This window comes from Podarcis muralis, chromosome 9, assembly GCF_964188315.1.
Source record: "Podarcis muralis chromosome 9, rPodMur119.hap1.1, whole genome shotgun sequence".
Lineage (NCBI taxonomy): Eukaryota > Metazoa > Chordata > Lepidosauria > Squamata > Lacertidae > Podarcis > Podarcis muralis.
This window is the reverse complement of record NC_135663.1, coordinates 73,762,997-73,783,776: the sequence shown is the minus strand read 5'-3', so window position 1 is coordinate 73,783,776 and position 20,780 is coordinate 73,762,997. Positions and strand designations below refer to the sequence as shown.

At 43.9% G+C, this 20,780-nt stretch overlaps 1 protein-coding gene across 1 annotated transcript in view; it reads right to left on the bottom strand.

Annotated features, from left to right (window-relative positions):
- Window positions 1-314: 314 nt before the first annotated feature.
- Window positions 315-20,780, bottom strand: part of LOC114604044 (cytosolic beta-glucosidase-like) — a 40,246-nt gene continuing 19,780 nt past the window's right edge. Inside the window, exon 4 of the mRNA XM_077934430.1 lies at window positions 315-764. Coding sequence (XP_077790556.1) covers window positions 559-764 — 206 coding nt within the window. The 3' untranslated portion in view covers window positions 315-558. The remainder of the gene's footprint in view (window positions 765-20,780) is intronic.

Below are 20,780 nucleotides of genomic sequence, written 5' to 3'. Positions count from 1 at the left end.
AGCTGAGACTCCAATACTTTGGCCACCTCATGAGAAGAGAAGACTCCCTGGAAAAGACCCTGATGTTGGGAATGATTGAGGGCACAAGGAGAAGGGGACGACAGAGGACGAGATGGTTGGATAGTGTTCTCGGAGCTACCAGCATGAGTTTGACCAAGCTGCAGGAGGCAGTGGAATACAGGAGTGCCTGGCATGCTCTGGTCCATGGGGTCACGAAGAGTCGGACATGACTAAACAACTAAACAACAACAACAATATATGACATCCTCTCTGAATCCCTTAAGTCAAAAGTATTTTAAACATTACAGAAAATATTACTACATTGTACTGTATTTATTGATTTTATTTTTATTTATTTTGTATTTATTTATTTTAAATTCAAACTTTAAAACTTTATAGGTTCACTTCCCCTTTCTGCATAGTTATTGCTCTGATTTCTGCTTCTGCTTTTTGAGAAATAGTTATTGAAAATCAAAATTCAGCTTGGTTTATTTTTGACAATTTCACGGCATGTGCCTCTCTTGTAAGTGGCCAACGTTTGGTATTAACAGACAGTCGTCAACCATGTGATTTCATCAGTCCATTGTTGGCAATAACTTTGGCGTATTCAATGGCCGATTTGTAAGGAACTCGAGGGAGAGCCGGATTTTCAAAGTCCACATGGAAGAGTCCAAAGCGAGATCTGTATCCGGAAGTCCACTCAAAGTTGTCCAAAAGGGACCACACAAAGTAGCCTTTCAGTTGGACGCCATCAACGTAGATTGCTAATATGGGGAAAAAAGGGAAGAAACCATGTTTATAGATTTCATTCAAATCCACAGAACTCAAGGGGCTATGCATACACTCACAAATCCAGGTATTGACCAGACACCTCTGAAGCTTAGGGCTGGATCTATACAGCTACAAAAAATCCTGCTATGATACGCTATGAAAAGAAACATTATAAAAGCTCACAATGGAAATTTGCATAACATATACCGTATTTTTTGCACCATAACACTCACTTTTTTCCTCCTAGAAAGTAAGGGGAAATGTCTGTGTGTGTTATGGAGGAAATGCCTAGGGGTGGCATGCCTACGGATTTTCCTCCTCTAAAAACTACGTGCGTGTTATGGTCAGGTGCGTGTTATAGAGCGACAAATACAGTACGTAGGCCTGAACCATTTGCTAGTTTCCAAAACTTTAAGTATCCTGTCAACAGTATGAGTCAGGCCCCCATATACTGCAGTTTTACGCACACAGAAACTATGCAAGTGTTATCTGGTAGAGCATTATCCTGTTTCTTCCTATCACTGGTTTGCACCTGTTTGTCCAAACTGACTGTGTATGATTATTTTTTAAAAAATAATAATAAATGACCTGATTTTCTATGTTCTTGGAAATATAATTGTGCATCTTGATAATTCCACACTAATAATAATAATAATAATAATTTTTATTTGTCCCCTGCCCTCCCCAGCCAAGGCCAGGCTCAGGGCAGCTAACAAGCAATAATAAAAACAAGTTGAATGAATACAACTTAAAAACAAAATTAAAATACAACATTAAAATATTAAAATGTAGCCTCATCACAGGAGGAGAAAGGAAAAGAAAAAAGAAAGAGGGGGAGGGAATCAAATTGGCTCCAAGCCAAAGGCCAGGTGGAACAACTCTCTCTTACAGGCCCTGCGGAAAGAAATCAGATCCTGCAGGGCCCTGGTCTCATGAGGCAGAGCGTTCCACCAGGCCGGGGCCACTGTTGAAAAGGCCCTGGGTCTGGTTGAAGCTAATCTAACTTCCTTAGGGCCCGGGACCAATAGGGTGTTGCTATTAATGGACCTTAAGGTCCTCCGTGGGGCATACCGGGAGAGGCGGTCCCTTAGGTACGAGGGTCCTAGGCATCGTTTAAGAAAGCATCATCGCAACATGTTAAGATGGAGCAAGTCAATGTGTGGGAATCACTGTGTGTCCTGATACTCCTACAAAGGAAAGCCCCCTCCCCCCAAAAATGTAATGGTTTTAAGCCTCCTCTGCTTTTGCAGCAAACTCAAAGGTGCAGAAATAAGCAGCAGAAATGTGTCTTTACTATTTGTCACCCATGCACACGCGAAATATTTAGGCAGAGAATTGCCTAGGTAGCTGTGAAGAACACAGCCCTCTGACATTATTAGACAATAAGCCATTGAGGACGCTACTGTATAATCTGTCTGCATACCATAGACAAAACAGAAGAGGAAACCTGGCCACGTGACTTGTCAGCTTGATTTATGAGGTACCTAAATCTTGGGGGAAACAATCTTTTGTGTATTAAACCTCTGCTCAAAACAGTGCTGCGTACAAAGATAACTGAGGACGACAGGCGTGGTTCTTGGTTCACTGAAGCTGGAACAAATGTGATAACGGACGCTGTTCACACACATCTACTGGTTTCTTTGGGGGGGGGGGGCTTTAAACTATTATAAGAAGGAAGAGGTGCTAAGGAAGACACCTATAATGTAAAGGTGAGGCACAGAAAAATAATATCCACAGTGAACTTTTGATGTACTGCTTCCTTGGTGATAGGACGTTTGCTAAACATGGTGACTCCATGCCGATACTTTGATTAGAAAACACGTCAGGAGCTCATTATTTCCAAGCCGTGGGCAAGATTTCCCAACATCCTCAGTTAAATTGCGCACTGCTGCCATGCTGCACCAACTCATTTTCTCCCATTCTTATTTTGTTTGGGGGGGTGTATAAGAGGAAGACTCTTAGCTAAGTTTTGCCCTGGAAACAGACTATTCTAATTTAAAAATACAAAGGTCTCTTATCTCTGGTGAGTGGGGCTAGTTCAAACTTCCCTCTGTTTGTGGAGCACAAAGCCAGAATAGTGTTGTGCTGCCCAGGTGATCTTCAGGCAGAGGAGATACATTCACACAGATGGCTTGTGGTACAGTGGTACCTTGGGATAAGAACTTAATTTGTTCTGGAGGTCCGTTCTTAACCTGAAACTGTTCTTAACCTGAAGCACCACTTTAGCTAATGGGGCCTCCCGCTGCCGCTGCGCCACCGGAGCACGATTTCTGTTCTCATCCTGAAGCAATGTTCTTAACCTGAGGTACTATTTCTGGGTTAGCGGAACCTGAAGCATCTGTAACCTGAAGCATCTGTAACCCGAGGTACCACTGTACTTGTATAAGGGTTATGGAGGAGAAGTGCCCTTGGCTCTATAGGGGTAAGAGTGCACACTCCTTTAGGGGATAGAATACACACTCCTTCCTTCAATTTAGTGTGAACACCACAGACACCAAAGGGTGTTAAACTACTGTTAAATTGGATGCGAAGACAAGGTTTCTGAAGCTGGATTCCTAGGCTGAAGCTGCTCAAATAACCTTGTCACATTTCATTTCATTTTTTCTCTCCCTCATTGGCCCAAAATAATCTTCATGCATTTCCCAAACACATATGTTTCTTCCTCTCGGTATTTCATGCTTCGGGTTTTCTTTCTTTTTTTATGCCAAATGCTGAATTATTGCAATAGCACTTCCATATCCACACAGCACCTCAAAGAATATATGCAGTGTGTTGTTGTTGATGATGATGATGATGAAGGAGGAGGAGGAGGAGGAAAGAATTTCAAAGTGGCCTGATAACAAGTTTCTAGGATCATTCCCGAACCCAAGTTCATTTTTTGTGATGAAAATTAGTCATATAATGGTGAGGAAATGGTAAACCACATGCATACATGCAATAGTTAGTGTGTGTGTTTGTGTGTGACTAAGAGGGGGCAGGAAAATGGTACTACGTAAAATTCAATCTGCACAACAAACTTGCACCTCTTTTATAAAGTTCACGAAAACTAAGAAGCTGAGTGCAGAAAGGGAAAGGTCACAGGATGTGGTGCACACTATTTATTTTTGTTAATTTCTAGATTGCCTTTCATAAGATTCCAAAGTGACCTACAATATTAAAAGAAACACAAACAATGACATAATAGCTCCATACAAAGTAATACTGTTTCTAAATGGAGGAAATCTCACAAATCAACAGATGTGTAGTAAGGTAAAGGGGGGCCCTGACCATTAGGTCCAGTCGTGGCCGACTCTGGGGTTGCAACGCTCATCTTGCTTTATTGGCTGAGGGAGCTTCCGGGTCATGTGGCCAGCATGACTAAGCTGCTTCTGGCGAACCAGAGCAGTGCACGGAAATGCCGTTTACCTTTCTGCCAGAGCGGTACCTATTTATCTACTTGCAATTTGAAGTGCTTTTAAACTGCTAGGTTGGCAGGAGCAGGGACCGAGCAACGGGCGCTCACCCCGTCGCGGGGATTCAAACCGCCGACCTTCTGATCCACAAGTCCTAGGCTCTGTGGTTTAACCCACAGCACTACCCGCGTCCCTTCTAGATGTGCAGTACAGAAGTCCTATTAGGTTCGATGCAAGTGTATTCTGTACTGGATTCCAGCCTAAAACAGCTAAACTAAGAATAGCTGAATACAAAATATTTGCCTGGCAGCAAAAAAAAGGTAGCAGTGAAGGTATCACGTGAACTTCCTTGGGGAAAGTGTTCCACAAACAAGGAGCAACCGCTAAAAATGTCCTCCCTCTGGTCAGCCCCTGCCTCACCTCTGCTCAGAGAAGAGAATGACCTCGGAATATGAGCAGGTCAGGTTGGGAGCAGATGTCAATTCAGATACTTGCACCAGTACCTTGAAATGAGCTCAGAAGTAGAAAGGAAGCCAGTGAAACTCTTTCAACATCAGTGTGATGGGTTCCCAACCACTAGTCCTATCTAAAATTCTGGCAGCTGCATTCTGTACTAACTGTGGTTTTCATGTTGTCTTTGAGGACAGCTCAATATACTGTACAGTGATTAAACCATGTTCTCTTCATGTATGTATGAAAAGCAGGTTGTATGGAAACTGCTGGTGCAAACCCAGCCCTAGATATATCATATATCTGAATTAGAAGGCAAGAACCCAAAAGCACTTTACCGGAACATGCGCTCCAGATAGGAGATAGTGTATCTACAAAGGAGAACTGTCGCATATGAAGCAAACCTTATTCCCAGTTCCTACGGTGCCCAAGTACTTTGGTGACAGCCACATTATTAATTAGCATAGATCTATTTACACCCATTATGCCATTAATCACTGTATCAGGAAGGTCGTCTAATTAATTAACCGCCATGGGTGGTCACAACAGCTGAAAGAACCATTTCAGGTATATGGCAGAGTACATCATTTGTCTTGTCTTCTACGGCACCCATCTCTTTTCTTGCCCGGTCTCCTCTGCATACTTTTCTTTCCTTGATCTCTGTGTTAGCTTTGATACCACGGGACACTCACTCCCCACAAGGTCTTTTCATTCTGGGAATGTTATGACATCAATTTACTGGGGCTTCACATCACACTGACAGCTCGTTCGGTTCTTTTATTGAAATATCTTCTTCTCTCCCACTGACCAGTGGCATTTTTGAAGGTTTGCCATTAATCCCTTGCTTTCTGCTTATAATGCCACAAACAGTAGTCTCCAGGCTAGCCTCAATAGACCATATATTTTCCATTTCTGCATATGTTTTACTTCCCAGTTCTGGCACCCTTTACCGCTTGTCCCTCTTCTGGTGGACTGGAACCTTGATAGACAACTCCATCAGTAGGTCACCACCCTAAGCTGGGAGCAGGTGGGGAAGAGCAAAGACCTTGCCATTGGCCAGCAGTGACAAATTATATTTTATACTTCCTAGATTAGTTGATGGGGCAGGAGGCTGTTCTGAAGAAGAACAGGATATATAACCAGCAGTACTTGTTGTTATCAGAGGAGGAAGAACTTATAAATTTGGCTTGGCTATGGTTGCTAAAGGGACATGGGTGGTGCTGCGGGTTAAACTACAGAGCCAAGGACTTGCCGATCAGAAGGTCGGCGGTTCGAATCCCCGCGATGGGGTGAGATCCCGTGGCTCGGTCCCAGCTCCTGCCAACCTAGCAGTTCGAAAGCACGTCAAAGTGCAAGTAGATAAATAGGTACCGCTCCGGTGGGAAGGTAAATGGTGTTTCCGTGTGCTGCTTTGGTTCGCCAGAAGTGGCTTAGTCATGCTGGCCACATGACCCGGAAGCTGAACGCCGGCTCCCTTGGCCAATAAAGCGAGATGAGCGCCGCAACCCCAGAGTCGGCCACGACTGGACCTAATGGTCAGGGGTCCCTTTACCTTTACCTTATGGTTGCTAGGCATGCCCACTGGCTTAGATAACTTTTTAATAATTAAATTAATGGAGGTTAGATCTTCCAATGGCTATTGGTCATAACAGAAATGCTTTATTCATTTATATACCACCTTCCATGTACATGGAGCCAGTGTGGTGTAGTGGTTAAGAGCGGTAGTCTCATAATCTGGTGAACCGGGTTCGATTCTCTGCTCCTCCACATGCAGCTGCTGGGTGACCTTGGGCTAGTCACACTTCTCTGAAGTCTCTCAGCCCCACTCACCTCACAGAGTGTTTGTTGTGGGGGAGGAAGGGAAAAGAGATTGTTAGCCGCTTTGAGACTCCTGAAGGGGAGTGAAAGGCGGGATATCAAATCCAAACTCTTCTTCTTCTTCTTTACAAAAGAAGGAGAAGAGAGATTGCTGCTTCAAGAAGTTTACAGTCTAGAAGTCTACAGAGGAGACATTGGAAGAGAAATGGGGGCAGGACTAAACAGGAGAGGAATATGACTGCAATCATTGCAATTATGGTGCCTTCAACATCGTTGCAGCAGGGTATGGCAAGTAGACTTCTTCAGGGCAAATACACACTCCCACCCTACCGAAGTAGAATAGCCTCAAAATCAAAAACACTGAAACAGCATCAAATTTTCAAAAGCAAGAACAAGAGGAACACTGGCATAAGCATAAAGCAGCAGAACCCTTTAAAAATATTAATATTGGAGGCATACAGATTAATCTAAGCTGAAGGCTCGTCTAAACAAAATGCCCTTCACCAATCTTCTTTCAGAAGTCTCGGAGAGAGGAAGATAAATTAGCCTCTCAAGATGTTTCAGGGTTTGGACACCATCACTGAGAATGCCATGTTCCACATAACGATAACTGCACCTCAGAGATCCACAGACTTGGTGGAGATCCTCCTTAGCTGATCTTAAGGGACAGACAAGATAACTAAATGCATCCTACGTTTTTAGAGGCAGCGTACGTCTGAATAGCAGTTGTTGGGGACAAATGAGAGGAAAGGACTGTGGTCTTCATTCCCTCTGCTGAGCTTTCCAGAGCTTCTCTCTGTTCACGGTTGGAAACAAAATGAGGAACTAAGTGGATCTTTAAAGGTAAAGGGACCCCTGACCATTAGGTCCAATCGTGGCCGACTCTGGGGTTGCGGCGCTCATCTCGCTTTATTAGCCGAGGGAGCCGGCATACAGCTTCTGGGTCATATGGCCAGCATGACTAAGCTGCAGCTGGCGAACCAGAGCAGTGCATGGAAACACCATTTACCTTCCCGCCACAGTGGTACCTATTTATCTACTTGCACTTTGACGTGCTTTCAAACTGCTAGGTTGGCAGGAGCAGGGACTGAACAACGGGATCTCACCCCATCGTGGGGATTCGAACCGCTGACCTTCTGATCGGTAAGTCCTAGGCTCTGTGCTTTAACCCACAGTGCCACCCGAGTCCCCTAGTGGATCTTTAGTCTGACCCAAATCCAAACCTTTCCGTGCTCATTTGGAGGTTACTGCCAGTCGTACAATACTGAAATGCAAAAAGCAGGATGCCACTTAAAATACTATTAAAACAAATTAACAACGTAGTGCTCCGCAACATTCAACATATATCCCATATCTTTTACAATAAAACAATGCTCTGCTTATTTTCCTTCTCTTCCTCATTGACAGACTTTTTTCTAATACAGTGGTACCTTGGTGCTAGAACGGCTTGGCTCCAGAACAAATCAGCTCCCGAACGCCGCAAACCCTGAAGGAAGTGTTCCAGTTTGTGAACGTTTTTCGGAAGCCTAACGTCAGACGCGGCTTCCGCTTGAGTGCAGGAAGCTCCTGCAACCAATCGGAAGCTGCCCCTTAGTTTTTGAACAGTTTCGGGAGTCGAACAGACTCCCAGAACGGATTAAGTTCGAGAACCAAGGTACCACTTTAATTAAAAACTCATACAAGCAAATGAAATCTTGTTTCCTTCTTTTCTTTTGCACTTCAGATGCTAGATTGATAAGAACACTTTTACAGTAACAACAAGAAAACTCCACGGACAATGACAAACCTAGACAGCATCTTAAAAAGCAGAGACATCACCTTGCCAACAAAGGTCCGTATAGTTAAAGCTATGGTTTTCCCAGTAGTGATGTATGGAAGTGAGAGCTGGACCATAAAGAAGGCTGATCGCCGAAGAATTGATGCTTTTGAATTATGGTGCTGGAGGAGACTCTTGAGAGTCCCATGGACTGCAAGAAGATCAAACCTATCCATTCTGAAGGAAATCAGCCCTGAGTGCTCACTGGAAGGACAGATCCAAGACTTTGGCCACCTCATGAGAAGAGAAGACTCCCTAGAAAAGACCCTGATGTTGGGAAAGATGGAGGGCACAAGGGGAAGGGGACGACAGAGGACGAGGTGGTTGGACAGTGTTCTCGAATCTACCAGCATGAGTTTGACTAAACTGTGGGAGGCAGTGGAAGACAGGAGTGCCTGGCGTGCTCTGGTCCATCGGGTCACGAAGAGTTGTACATGACTAAACGACTAAACAACAACAACAGTAACAACATGGAGGATCAATGTGGCATCCTGGTGGCCACTGGCCTAGTTTATACACTTGGAACTGCTCATATGCTCCCTGGACATGTGGCTGCTTCCGTTTTGTGATAATAGTGGGGGGCGGGAGGAATCCTAAAGCAATCACACAAATCACAACAGCCCCACATACAGGCCCCATGTGAAGACACTTGAGTCAGGCAATCTGCACCTCCCTGCGATTCCTACCAATTGTAAGCCATCCACAGGCAACAATATGAGTGTTGCTTGCAGACCATCCAAACTGGACCCATGACCATGTTGCTTGTCGCAGGGTTTGCTCTGCCATTTGGAGACTTCACCCTGGAACACATTGTGAGCTGTCTGAAACTGCTGTAGGTTCAAAATGTCAAGGCTGATTTACATTTTGAGTTTTCCGGTGGCTGGTAATCTCAGCTACAGTTGAAGACAGACAGACACTAAAACATACGCGTATCAATAAAGAGGATTAAGGGCAAATACTAGGGATTTCTTATGAGTGGCATTTTGCAAGCATTGTTCACGAACTGACACCTTTATAGTGCCCACTGTCGAGGAGGAAACAAACAGAAGATTTGTGAGCATGGAAACAGCAATTTCCAATGAAGAAGTCAGCATATTTAATAAGGAAACCGAGGAGGGGGAAAACATCAGTTGCAATTCAACACACATGTTTATTAGACTTCTCTTGCTTTCATCTGCTCAGGGTTTTAACTAGCAATAAATTAAAGTGCTGCAGACATCCTTGCTTGCTGCTGCAGTTGTGGACATTTTGGGTTCACATGTTTCCATGGTTGATTGTCTTCTTTCAGTGGTGGGGGAGCAGGCATGTATTGCCGCCCCCACCACCCACATATCATTAACTGGGGACATGGAGACTTCACACGCGCTCAGTTCACATGATCTTTCTTCCCCTTGAGTGATGAGCTTGCATGTAGAAAGCTACCTAAAGTTTTTTTCCCCTAAGCAACCATGTGCTGTCTCAAGTGCACAACTGTGGAAACAAAATGTAGACTGAACCAATTGTTTTGCAGAGGACAGTCATAGCTGTTTCCATTGAATTTTGTTGCGTTACAAAACAACCATCATCTTCACTTTCAATTCATAAAGTCCTTTTCACAGTTCCTTTACATTTAGTGAAAAACACTTTTGTCATAGACATCTTGCAGTTGCGGGAGAGAGGAGAGGCTTGTTCTTTTGTTCTGTTGCTAATAATAATAATAATAATAATAATAATAATAATAATAATAATATATTTATACCCCACCCATCTGGCTGGGCTTCCCCATCCACTCTGGGCAGCTTCCAACAAAATATTAAAATACAGTAATGCATCAAACATTAAAAGCCTAGTGTTAGTGTAGTGGTTTGTGTCAGCATCATGTGGGTAGGTCCTTTGTTTATATGCTTGCTTACTTACTTACTTACTTACTTACTGATATTGTGAGAGTTTGCGGGGTCCAGAGCTTGCTTGGGTGTGTTCATTTAATTGCAGTGTGGCTTGTTTGTACAGGTTGTTGCGTCAGGTTAGCCATATTGATCCTCTTTTGCTTGTCCCATTGCTAGTTTAAGTTTGTTGGTTAACTTTAAGAAACATCAGTCATAGAAAAGAGAGTCTGTCTAAACACCTGACTAAGGCTTCTCTATGTGCACATTGAAGACATAAGCACGGCCTGTTTGTGCAAGGCATCTCTTGATATGGACTACAAAATCTGGAGGCTTTGTATACGCAATGCAAGGGAGGAAGCGATGAGTTTGCCAACTAAAACTATAGGCTTCCCCTCACCCCTGTCGTTTGCTATGGCTATGATAATGACCCTATCCATGCATTCTCCAAAATGTCTGCTGCCCAAAGGACAGGCAGGACAACAGAATTATGCCTCCCCACATTATCTGCAGTTCTGCCTCACCTCTATTAAGAGGTGGAACGGTATGCAGCAATTCTTTGTGTCCTTCCCTCTCTTGTGACTCCAAGGAGCACAGATCATGCCTCTTTCAGTGCATGTGTGTGGCAATCCATGCACCTTCCTGGAATGCAGATGTTGCATGGCTCATCAACATGGGGAAGTGAAGAGGCACACAGAGTCATCCTGCTCCTCCTCTACACGGTCAATCTATTCACCTTGTGGAAGGTGTGAATACCACATGATTAAGGCTAACCACTCTTCCAGAATTCACGACATTCATAACTTTCAGATGTGGCTGAGGCAGTCCTAGCCAACACAGTTAAAGCTACGTATCCACAATCAAGGGAATGGTGAGGTTGCTACATCAGAAGTGTCTGGGAAATCAAGGCAGGGGCCGTCTGTCTGATGCCCCAAGGCACCCACAATGTTGAGAGTGTGGTGACGTCACTGCACCATTGGGAAAGCTAATGAGCTGGGCATAACACAGCTGGAGAAATTGAGTCTGGGTCCATCTTGATTGGGATCGAGTTCTGTCTCATCAATGCTGACTACTAGGGCTGGGTGATATATCGATAGAGTATATCGTCGATATCATATCAGTTTCATTGTTTTTGACCTGGCAATATATCACGAGTCATGATGTGTATTAGCGCTGAGTGATATATTGTCCAAAACCAGTTTCAAGTCCATATCATGATACCGGTTTCATAATTTTTGACCTGGTGATATACAGTGGTACCTCTAGTTACAAACTTAATTCGTTCTGGAGGTCCATTCTTAACCTGAAACTGTTCTTAACTAGAGGTGTGCTTTCGCTAATGGGGCCTCTTGCTGTCACTGCGCCACTGGCACACGATTTCCATTCTCTCGAGGTAACTCTTCCAGGTTAGCGGAGTATGTAACCTGAGGCGTTTATAACCTGAGGCATTTGTAACTTGAGGTGCCACTGTATTATAAATCATGATAGTGCGTGCGCTATGCAAAAATCACGATGTGGGGGAAACTGTGAAGCCAGCCAGTGCCTCTACATAACTGCATCCTTATTTCAGAAATTATGATATATCGGTATATTGTGATGTATAGCTGGTGATAGATCACAAAGTTGAACACTAGATATCACCTAGCCCTCCTATTCACCTCTACATACTTTGATCTTTATTTCAGACATTGTGAGATATCGGTATATCACAATATTTAGCTGGTGATATATATTGCCCAGCCCTACTGACTACAAAGATCTCGCTCCAGACCACATGGAGAAAACCTATTCCCTGGTTAGCTTCCCCGCTGTGGATGCCACCGTGTGAGGCAGTTTGTCATGCATATATCTCACATGAAAATTTGTCATTTGTCTAATTCCAGTCTAGAGCAAATAAAAAGAGCTGTCAAACTGAAGGCACCAAAGCCACTCTTGCTGTCTACCAACAAGATCCAAGCCTATGCCTTTTAATTAAAAGAAATGCTCTCAGGCTTGGCATATTCTGCAAACTGCAGATCAATACTTATTCAGAAAACAAGACTCCTCGTATGCTGTGAATTGAAAATTATGAAATATGTCTTCTCTTTCAGAACTTTTGGGACTAAAGCGTTATTGTATACAGAATCTCTCTTGCTGCCAAGAGGGGAAAATAGTCAAACTGCGTAAGGCTAAAAAGATCGAGAATACAGGTAAATGATATCTATTGATTTAAATAGACGCTTGTTAATCAAGAGAATGAAACACATTCTCCTGTAACGTTTTTCACTATAATGAAGCATAATAAGCTCTAATAGCCAATTCACAATGGATTCCATAGGAATGCAGGAAACTGCCTTACGCTGTGTGGGAACAGAGAGTGGCGGCAGATCAGTTGCAGGAGTTCCTGGAGGAAATGGAATACAGTGGTGCCTCGCAAGACGAAATTATTCCGTTCTGCGAGTTTTTTCGTCTTGCGATTTTTTTCGTCTTGCGAAGCACGGTTTCGGGAAAGTTTTGGAAAAGCTTCAAAAATCACCAAAGTCTTCAAAAACCTCAGAAAAGGCTACCACACCGCGTGCTATGAGTTGCTCCTCGAAGTCAAGTCGCAACTGTATTAACGGTGTTAAGAAAAAGGAAACAAACTTGCAAGACGTTTCCGTCTTGCGAAGCAAGCCCATAGGGAAAATCGTCTTGCGAAGCAACTAAAAAAACCAAAAACCCTTTCGTCTTGCGAGTTTTTTGTCTTGCGAGGCATTCGTCTTGCGAGGTACCACTGTATCTGTATCTGCCTGGCTTCAGGTGGGGTTTGGGACTGAATCAGCCTCGGTCTCCCTGATGGAAGGCTTGTATTAAGAGTGGGACGGGGGGTGCACCTCCAGTTCTGCTGGTAGCTTTTGGTGCCATGGGCCCAGCAGTCTTCTTGACTGGCTCTATGGGATGAGTACTGGAGGCACTGTTGGGCAGCATCTTCATCCCTAACTGCAGGAACATTACCAGAGAGCAGGGGACTGTGTATCCGGCCCTATTCCCTGTTTCTCTTTAACATCTGTGTCAGGAGAGGCAGACCATGGTCTGGAACACTGTCTGTATTTAGATGTGGAATGGATGAGGGCTAACAAACTGAGCCTTGGGAAGATGGAGGCACTGTAGGTGAGTGGCTCCAGTGTTTGGGAGATTGGCTGTCTGCCTATTCTGGATGGCAGACCCTCCAATGTCCTTATTTTCCAGAGACAATCCCAGATTTACAAAAGCCATCCTGGTTTCTGATTTATTCCCGGAATGTCCCACTTTTCTTTAAAGGTAAAGAGACCCCTGACCATTAGGTCCAGTTGTGACCGACTCTGGGGTTGCGGCGCTCATCTCGCTTTATTGGCTGAGGGAGCCGGCGTACAGCTTCTGGATCATGTGGCCAGCATGACTAAGCCGCTTCTGGCGAACCAGAGCAGTGCACGGAAATGCCGTTTACCTTCCCGCCGGAGCGGTACCTATTTATCTACTTGCACTTTGACGTGCTTTCGAACTGCTGGGTTGGCAGGAGGAGGTACCGAGCAACGGGAGCTTACCCTGTTGCGGGGATTCGAACCGCCGACCTTCTGATCGACCTTCTCAATATTTCAGTGCCACTATCCTAAGACCTCTGAACTAAACACAAAAGAAAGGCTTCTATAACCTCTAAATTTCTCATTGGAGGCATTTCCAGTGCATATAGCTGAAGACAAACACACGAGAAACGTAAGTAGGATTATCTTATTTGCAAAGCTGGAAAGATGAAGGCATAAAACAGAATTCTCTGCCGTTTGTCCTGAAGAGTTTAGAGAAGTCTTTTTCCTTCCTGCTGAATTTTCAAATCAAGCTTGCTCTTCCAACTGATATACTAGTCACTGGGAATGACAAAGGGAGTAGCGCTGTTGTGCTCAGGTCCTGCTCAAGGGCTTCCCATATGCATCTAGTTAGCCACTTATGAGTACAGGATTCTACACTAGATTGGCCTTAACGTTTGATTCCACAAGTCTCTTCCCACGTTCTCAAAAGTGCTGTCCTCCTCTCTTCAGAACATCAACGAGAAACCAATTTTTGGAACAGATGTATATATTTCATCGCATCGGATTTGAATTCCCAACTGAGGAAATATTTGGCTCATACGAAACATTTTCATCCTCGGTAATCTAACGAAGTACAATGGAACTATGAGACAGATTTATTCTTTGAACTCAGCTAGCACTGATCTTCTGCCGCTGCAAAAAAGAAATCTGGCGATTAACTGAATTCTGCAAGACTAGCAGTCTCTGTTCACTACCCAGTGTGGTAAATGGCTTCCGCACCCCAGGGGGGACAGATAGGGCATTTGGGGCCTGGGACTAAGGTTATTAGTGATATAGCAGCAGCAGCAGCCGCCACATCACAGCACTGTCTTTCTGAAAAGCACTTAGATTTGCAGATGCTCCAAAAATGCAGTGGCAAAAACAAACGGCCAACAACTGTGTATTATTCTATTCCTATATCTCTGCTATCTCCTGATAAAGAATTTCTTTTGAATTAGATCAAAGCCAGACTTTGCTGCATGCACAATTGTGATGTCATGCTAGGTTGTTTTTGGGGTGTGTGTGTTTTTCTTTAGGGGAGCGGCATTAATAAACAACGATACATTTATAAATACAGGACACATTAATAAAACTGAAGTTCTGGAAAAGCTTTTTGTTTAAATAAAAGACATTTTTCATATCATGTTAATCTTCCTTTTGTATTACAAGCTAGCAACAGGTGCACATCCAGAGCTTATTTAAGATCAATAGATTAGAGATGAAAGAATTAAAGTAGACTTTTCTCTGACTAAGAGAGAATATGAAATGGATACAGCAAAACACTGCCACCTCCAGTTACAGAGAATGCACCGTCTAAAGCCCGTACAACACAGATACACTGCACACTCCTGGAAGATGAAGAATACATATAAAGCACAGTGAACTCTGGAGGCAAGTGAGGTGTCCAAGGGTAATTGAATGGCAGCGAGGTCCCAGGGAACTTCTTTGATCACAGGTTGATTATTTTCTCTGCTTCATGTAATTCTCACAACCAAAAAATTGTGGTTAATTCTAACTTAAGGTTGAGAATGTAAAGAGATCCCTTGGAATACAGTGTGGCTCATACTGTTGCACTGAAGCCAGGGAGGTAGGGTTCAAAATCCCTGCTCAGTCCTGAATATCACTGAATGGCCTTGGGCAGATCACTTTGGCTCCCAAACTGACCAACTTTACAGGCTTGTGGGGAGGATAAAATGGTCACGTCCTTATAGATCTGGGATCTTTAGAGAAAAGTGGGATACAAAGGTGGCAAATGGATGCTGAGATGCTGAATTTTGCAAGGTTTCCCAGATAAGGTAAAGGTAAAGGACCCCTGGATGGTTAAGTCCAGTCAAAGGCGACTATGGGGTTGCGGTGCTCATCTTGCTTTTCAGGATGAAGGAACTGGTGTTTGTCCACAGACAGCTTTCCAGGTCATGTGGCCAGCAGGACTAAACCACATCTGCCGCAACAGGACACTGTGATGGAAACCAGAGCGCACAGAAATGCCGCTTACCTTCCTGCTGCAGTGGTACCTATTTATCTACTTGCACTGGCGTGCTTTCGAACTGCTAGGTGGGCAGGAGCTGGGGCAGAGCAACGGGAGCTCACTCCGTTGTGGGGATTTAAACATTCAACTTTCTGATCGGCAAGCCCAAGAGGCTCAGTGGTTTAGACCACAGTGGCACCTGCGCCCCATATGCTTCTCAGATAAGGTAGCCCAACTTGGCATCTGTGGGAATATTTTCAAATAGTATACTATATGCCAGGGGTCACCAACACATTGCCTGAGAGTGCAGGCCAGCTGATGGAGGTCAGCTCTGGCACCCACAGGGTCTCCTTCCTCTGCTGAAATTAGGATTGAGGGAAACATTCTTCCTAAGCCAACAGAATAGGCTGTGGTGCGTGTTAAGGGTCCACAACAGTTCCTCTGGTTTGCAAATATTATTTATTTATTTATTTATTTATTTATATCCCGCCCACCTGGCTGGGTTTCCCCAGCAACTCTGGGCGGCTTCCAACAGAATATTAAAGTACAATAGTCTATTCAACATTAAAAGCTTCCCTAAACAGGGCTGCCTTCAGATGTCTTCTAAAAGTCTGGTAGTTGTTTTTCTCTTTGACATCTGATGGGAGGGCATTCCACAGGGCGGGTGCCACTACCGAGAAGGCCCTCTGCCTGGTTCCCTGTAACTTGGCTTCTCGCAATGAGGGAACCTCCAGAAGGCCCTCGGCACTGGACCTCAGTGTCCGGGCAGAATGATGGGGGTGGAGACATTCCTTCAGGTATACTGGGCCAAGGCCGTTTAGGGCTTTAAAGGTCAGCACCAACACTTTGAACTGTGCTCGGAAACACACTGGAAGCCAGGGTAGATCCTTTAGGACTGGTGTTGTGTGGTCTCGGCGGCTGTTCCCAGTCACCAGTCTAGCTGCCACATTCTGGATTAGTTGTAGTTTCCGGGTCACCTTCAAAGGTAGCCCCACGTAGAGCACATTGCAGTAGTCCAAGCGAGAAATAACTAATATACTCACAGCCCTCCCTCCCCCCAAGTTAGCAACCTCTTCTATATGCTAACTCCTAGAATGAACCTCAGAATAAAATTAACTATTTTAAAACAATTGTCAGTGAATCAGTTTGATCTCTGGCACTCAGTTAAGCTACTCATGTCACTACTGGGTGTCTCTCAGATGAGAATGCTGCCTTGAGTGGGCCTGGGGAAACCTGAGAGAGAGAGAAGAGATCCCAGAAGACTTTAGGGGTGCCAAAAACATCAATCTTTTTTAAAAAGGTGATAGAATGGATTGCGGAAATTGTCAAGGTATCTCTTTATTAGCTGCAGCTGGCAAAATTCTTGCCTGGATCTTAGCAAACCATCTCTTAACTATATCTGAGGACTCCCTTCCTGAATCCCAAAATGGTTTTCGACCTTCTAGGGGGACAATGGATATGATTTTTGCTGCTCAACAGCTTCAAGAAAAATGCAGAGAGCAAAATCAACCCCTGTATATGGTGTTTATTGACCTAACTAAGGCCTTCAACACTGTCAATCATAATGCCCTGTGGACTGTCCTTATGTAAATCAGCTGCCCAGATAAATATGTGAACATCCTTCAGCTCCTCCACGATAACGTGACGGCAACAATCATGGACAACAATGGCTCTCAAAATGAATCATTCACAGTGGGATTGGGCGCTAAACAGGGATGTGCTATCTCCCCAATTCTCTTTTATTATCTTCATCACCATGATCCTACACATTGTCGAAAGGAAACTCCCTACCAGGATAGCACTCATATATCAAACAGATGGAAAGCTCTTTAATCTGCGTAGGCTGAAAGCAAAGAGTAAGTTTCCGTAACTTCTGTCACAGAGCTTCAGTATGCTGATGACAATGTAGCGTGTGCACACTCAGAGGATGACCTCCAAACCATCCTAAATATCTTCGCAGAAGCTTACAGAAAACTTGGCTTATCACTCAATATCCAAAAAACCAAAAGGCTGCACCAACAAGCACAAAATAACCCCTCTGCAGTGCCACAAATCCAACTCAATGGTGTAAAGATGGAAAATGTCGATCACTTCTCCTACCTAGGCAGTTATCTTTCCACAAGAGTCGACATCGATGCTGAAATCCAGCATTGCCTGAGCTCTGCCAGTGCAGCTTGCTCTCAATTGAAGCGCAGGGTATTTGAGGATCGGGACATTCACAGGGAAACCAAAATGCTTGTTTACAAAGCCATTGTACTACCAACCATAATGTACCGCCTCTCCCGGTATGCCCCATGGAGAGCCTCATGGTTCATAAATAGCAACACCCTAGTGGTCCCGGGCCCTAAGGAAGTCATATTAGCTTCAACCACAGCCAGGGCCTTTTCAACACTGGCCCCGGCCTGGTGGAACACTCTGCCTCATGAGACCAGGGACCTGCAGGATCTGATTTCTTTCCGCAGGGCCTGTAAGACAGAGTTGTTCCGCCTGGCCTTTGGCTTGGAGCCAGTTTGATTCCCTCCCCCTCCCCCTCTTTCTTTTTTCTTTTTCCTTTCTCCTCCTGTGATGAGGCTGCATTTTAATATTTTAATGTTTCAATATTTTAATTGTATTTTAATCTTGTTTTTAAGTTGTATTCATTCAACTTTTTTTATTATTGCTTGTTAGCCGCCCTGAGCCCGGCCTTGGCTGGGGAGGGCGGGGTATAAATAAAAATTATTATTATTATTGTTATTGTTATTATTATTACGCTTGTGAAACATGGACCACTTATAAATGCCATCTCCAACTCTTTGAAAGATTCCATCAACGGTGTCTCTCAAAATATTTACACATCGCTTGGGAAGACAGGCAAACAATCACCAGTATCAAAGCAATGATTCTTCAGCATCAACTTTATTCTACTGATCGTGTTGTTCGGATGCCTGATGATTGTCTTCGAAAGCAACTACTCTATTCCCAACTCAAGAATGGGAAGCGAAATACTGGTGGACAACAGAAAAGGTAAAGGAGGAAAAATAAGCCCCAAAGAGCCCGAAGACTGAGCATGCTTAGTGACCTCTAACAGCCATGGAACATTGAGTGTCATCTGGAGAAGAAAAAAGTCATCTCAAACTCTGAACACTACTGTTAGGGGTGAAAGGATATATTGTCTATGACCGTCTCAGAAGCTTGCCCTCAACACGACTTCTCCAACATTTCAGCTCCAGTTTTAAATTTCTCACTCATAATGTATTTCCCACTCAAAATAAAAAAACAAAGCAAAAATGTGAAGGCTGTCATTAGCTCTTTGATGCTCACAGCTAATTTTATATTTTGCATATACAAGCTAACAAGCAGGGATGCATAAATTGGGAGTCGACCATAAAATCACCATAAAAATGATCTTTAAACTCCTCACTTTTACAATATAAAATAGTGCAATGACAAAAAAAGTTTCTCCCAGCAGGGGATAATCAGAAGGAACCATATTTAATTGTAACATTGTTGTTGAGAAATTATATGAAGCAGTAAAGTCTCTTTTCATGCGCAGATACGAAAAATTAAATTACCCTTTGGGTTGAAAATCCACAGGCCTTTTTAATTTCTCTCTAAAAGATAAGTCCTTTGGAGAACTCACTGAAAACTCTGGGATTTCTTTGGTTACAAGTACCGACTCTAATCAGAATACAAACATGCCTGCTGTTCAGAATACATACTTCTCTCCCAGAACCTTCACCAACCAAAACTCTGTACTATTTTAGACCCAGGGACACATCACACAAGTTCCTTCACATTTTGCTGTAGGGGACAAATGTCTGCACTGCCAGCTCTCCCACTCTCTAAAGACTTTTATTTTTTAAGGCTTCAAATAGGTCAGTAGGTGAAGACTTTGAAAATGAGCAAGGAGTTGTTCCTTTTCTTTATACTGCTCTGTTCGACTAAAAATTCAATTAAATGCAACATTTTTTAAAAAAAAATAAATCACTTTATGGTTTAGTAACCAGGATATTACAGGGACGTGGGTGGCGCTGTGGGTTAAACCACAGTGCCTAGGACTTGCCGATCAGAAGGTCGGTGGTTCAAATCCCCGCGACGGGTGAGCTCCCGTTGCCCGGTCCCTGCTCCTGCCAACCTAGCAGTTCGAAAGCACGTCAAAGTGCAAGTAGAGTAATAGGTACCGCTCCGGCGGGAAGGTAAACAGTGTTTCCGTGCGCTGCTCTGGTTCGCCAGAAGCGGCTTAGTCATGCTGGCCACATGACCCAGAAGCTCCCTCGGCCAATAAAGCGAGATGAGTGCTGCAACCCCAGAGTCGGCCACGACTGGACCTAATAGTCAGGGGTTCCTTTACCTTTAGCCAGGATATTGCATTATATTGCAGGATGGTGTTAATGATAAGCCAAGACCATCAACATGGGAAAGCAAGGCAAATAAAAAAACACCAACACACACAAACACTTCTGTCTTCTGTCCATACTCTTCTGCCCACATGGCTTACTAACTGTAAAGCCAGGGTGTAGGGAAGTCTTGATTGTGAACTAAACTGGCTGGTTTTCCTGCAGAAATTGAATTGACTGGCAGGCAAATAAGTGTCTTTTAGCCTGTAACTGTAGCCTAGCATGTTAGTACAGTGGTGCCTTGGTTCTCAAACTTAATCCGTTCCGGAAGTCTGTTCCAAAACCAAAGCGTTCCAAAACCAAGGCACACTTTCCCATAGAAAGTAATGCAAAATGGATTAATCTGTTCCAGACTTTTAAAAACAACCCCTAAAACAGCAATTCAACATGAATTTTACTATCCAACAAGACCATTGATCCATAAATTGAAAGCAATAAACAATGTACTGCAGTCACACAATCAATCAATCAATCAATCAATCAGTAGCTGAACTGGGTTCCACACACTCACAAAAACAAAACAAAAAGAGCTGCAAAAACAAAAAATAAATAGCAAAAACAGACAGGCCTCAGCGTAACACTCAAAACGGAAGTGTGGCACTCAAATCGTCAGCGTGACACTCAAAACGGACCGTGTTCGGCTTCCAAAAAAAATTCGCAAACCGAAACACTTCCGGGTTTGCAGCATGAAATCCACACTCGACTCTGAGTATATTTCAGAAAAGTTAGTTGATACAGGAAAGGATGAAGGTTTTGTTACATGGTG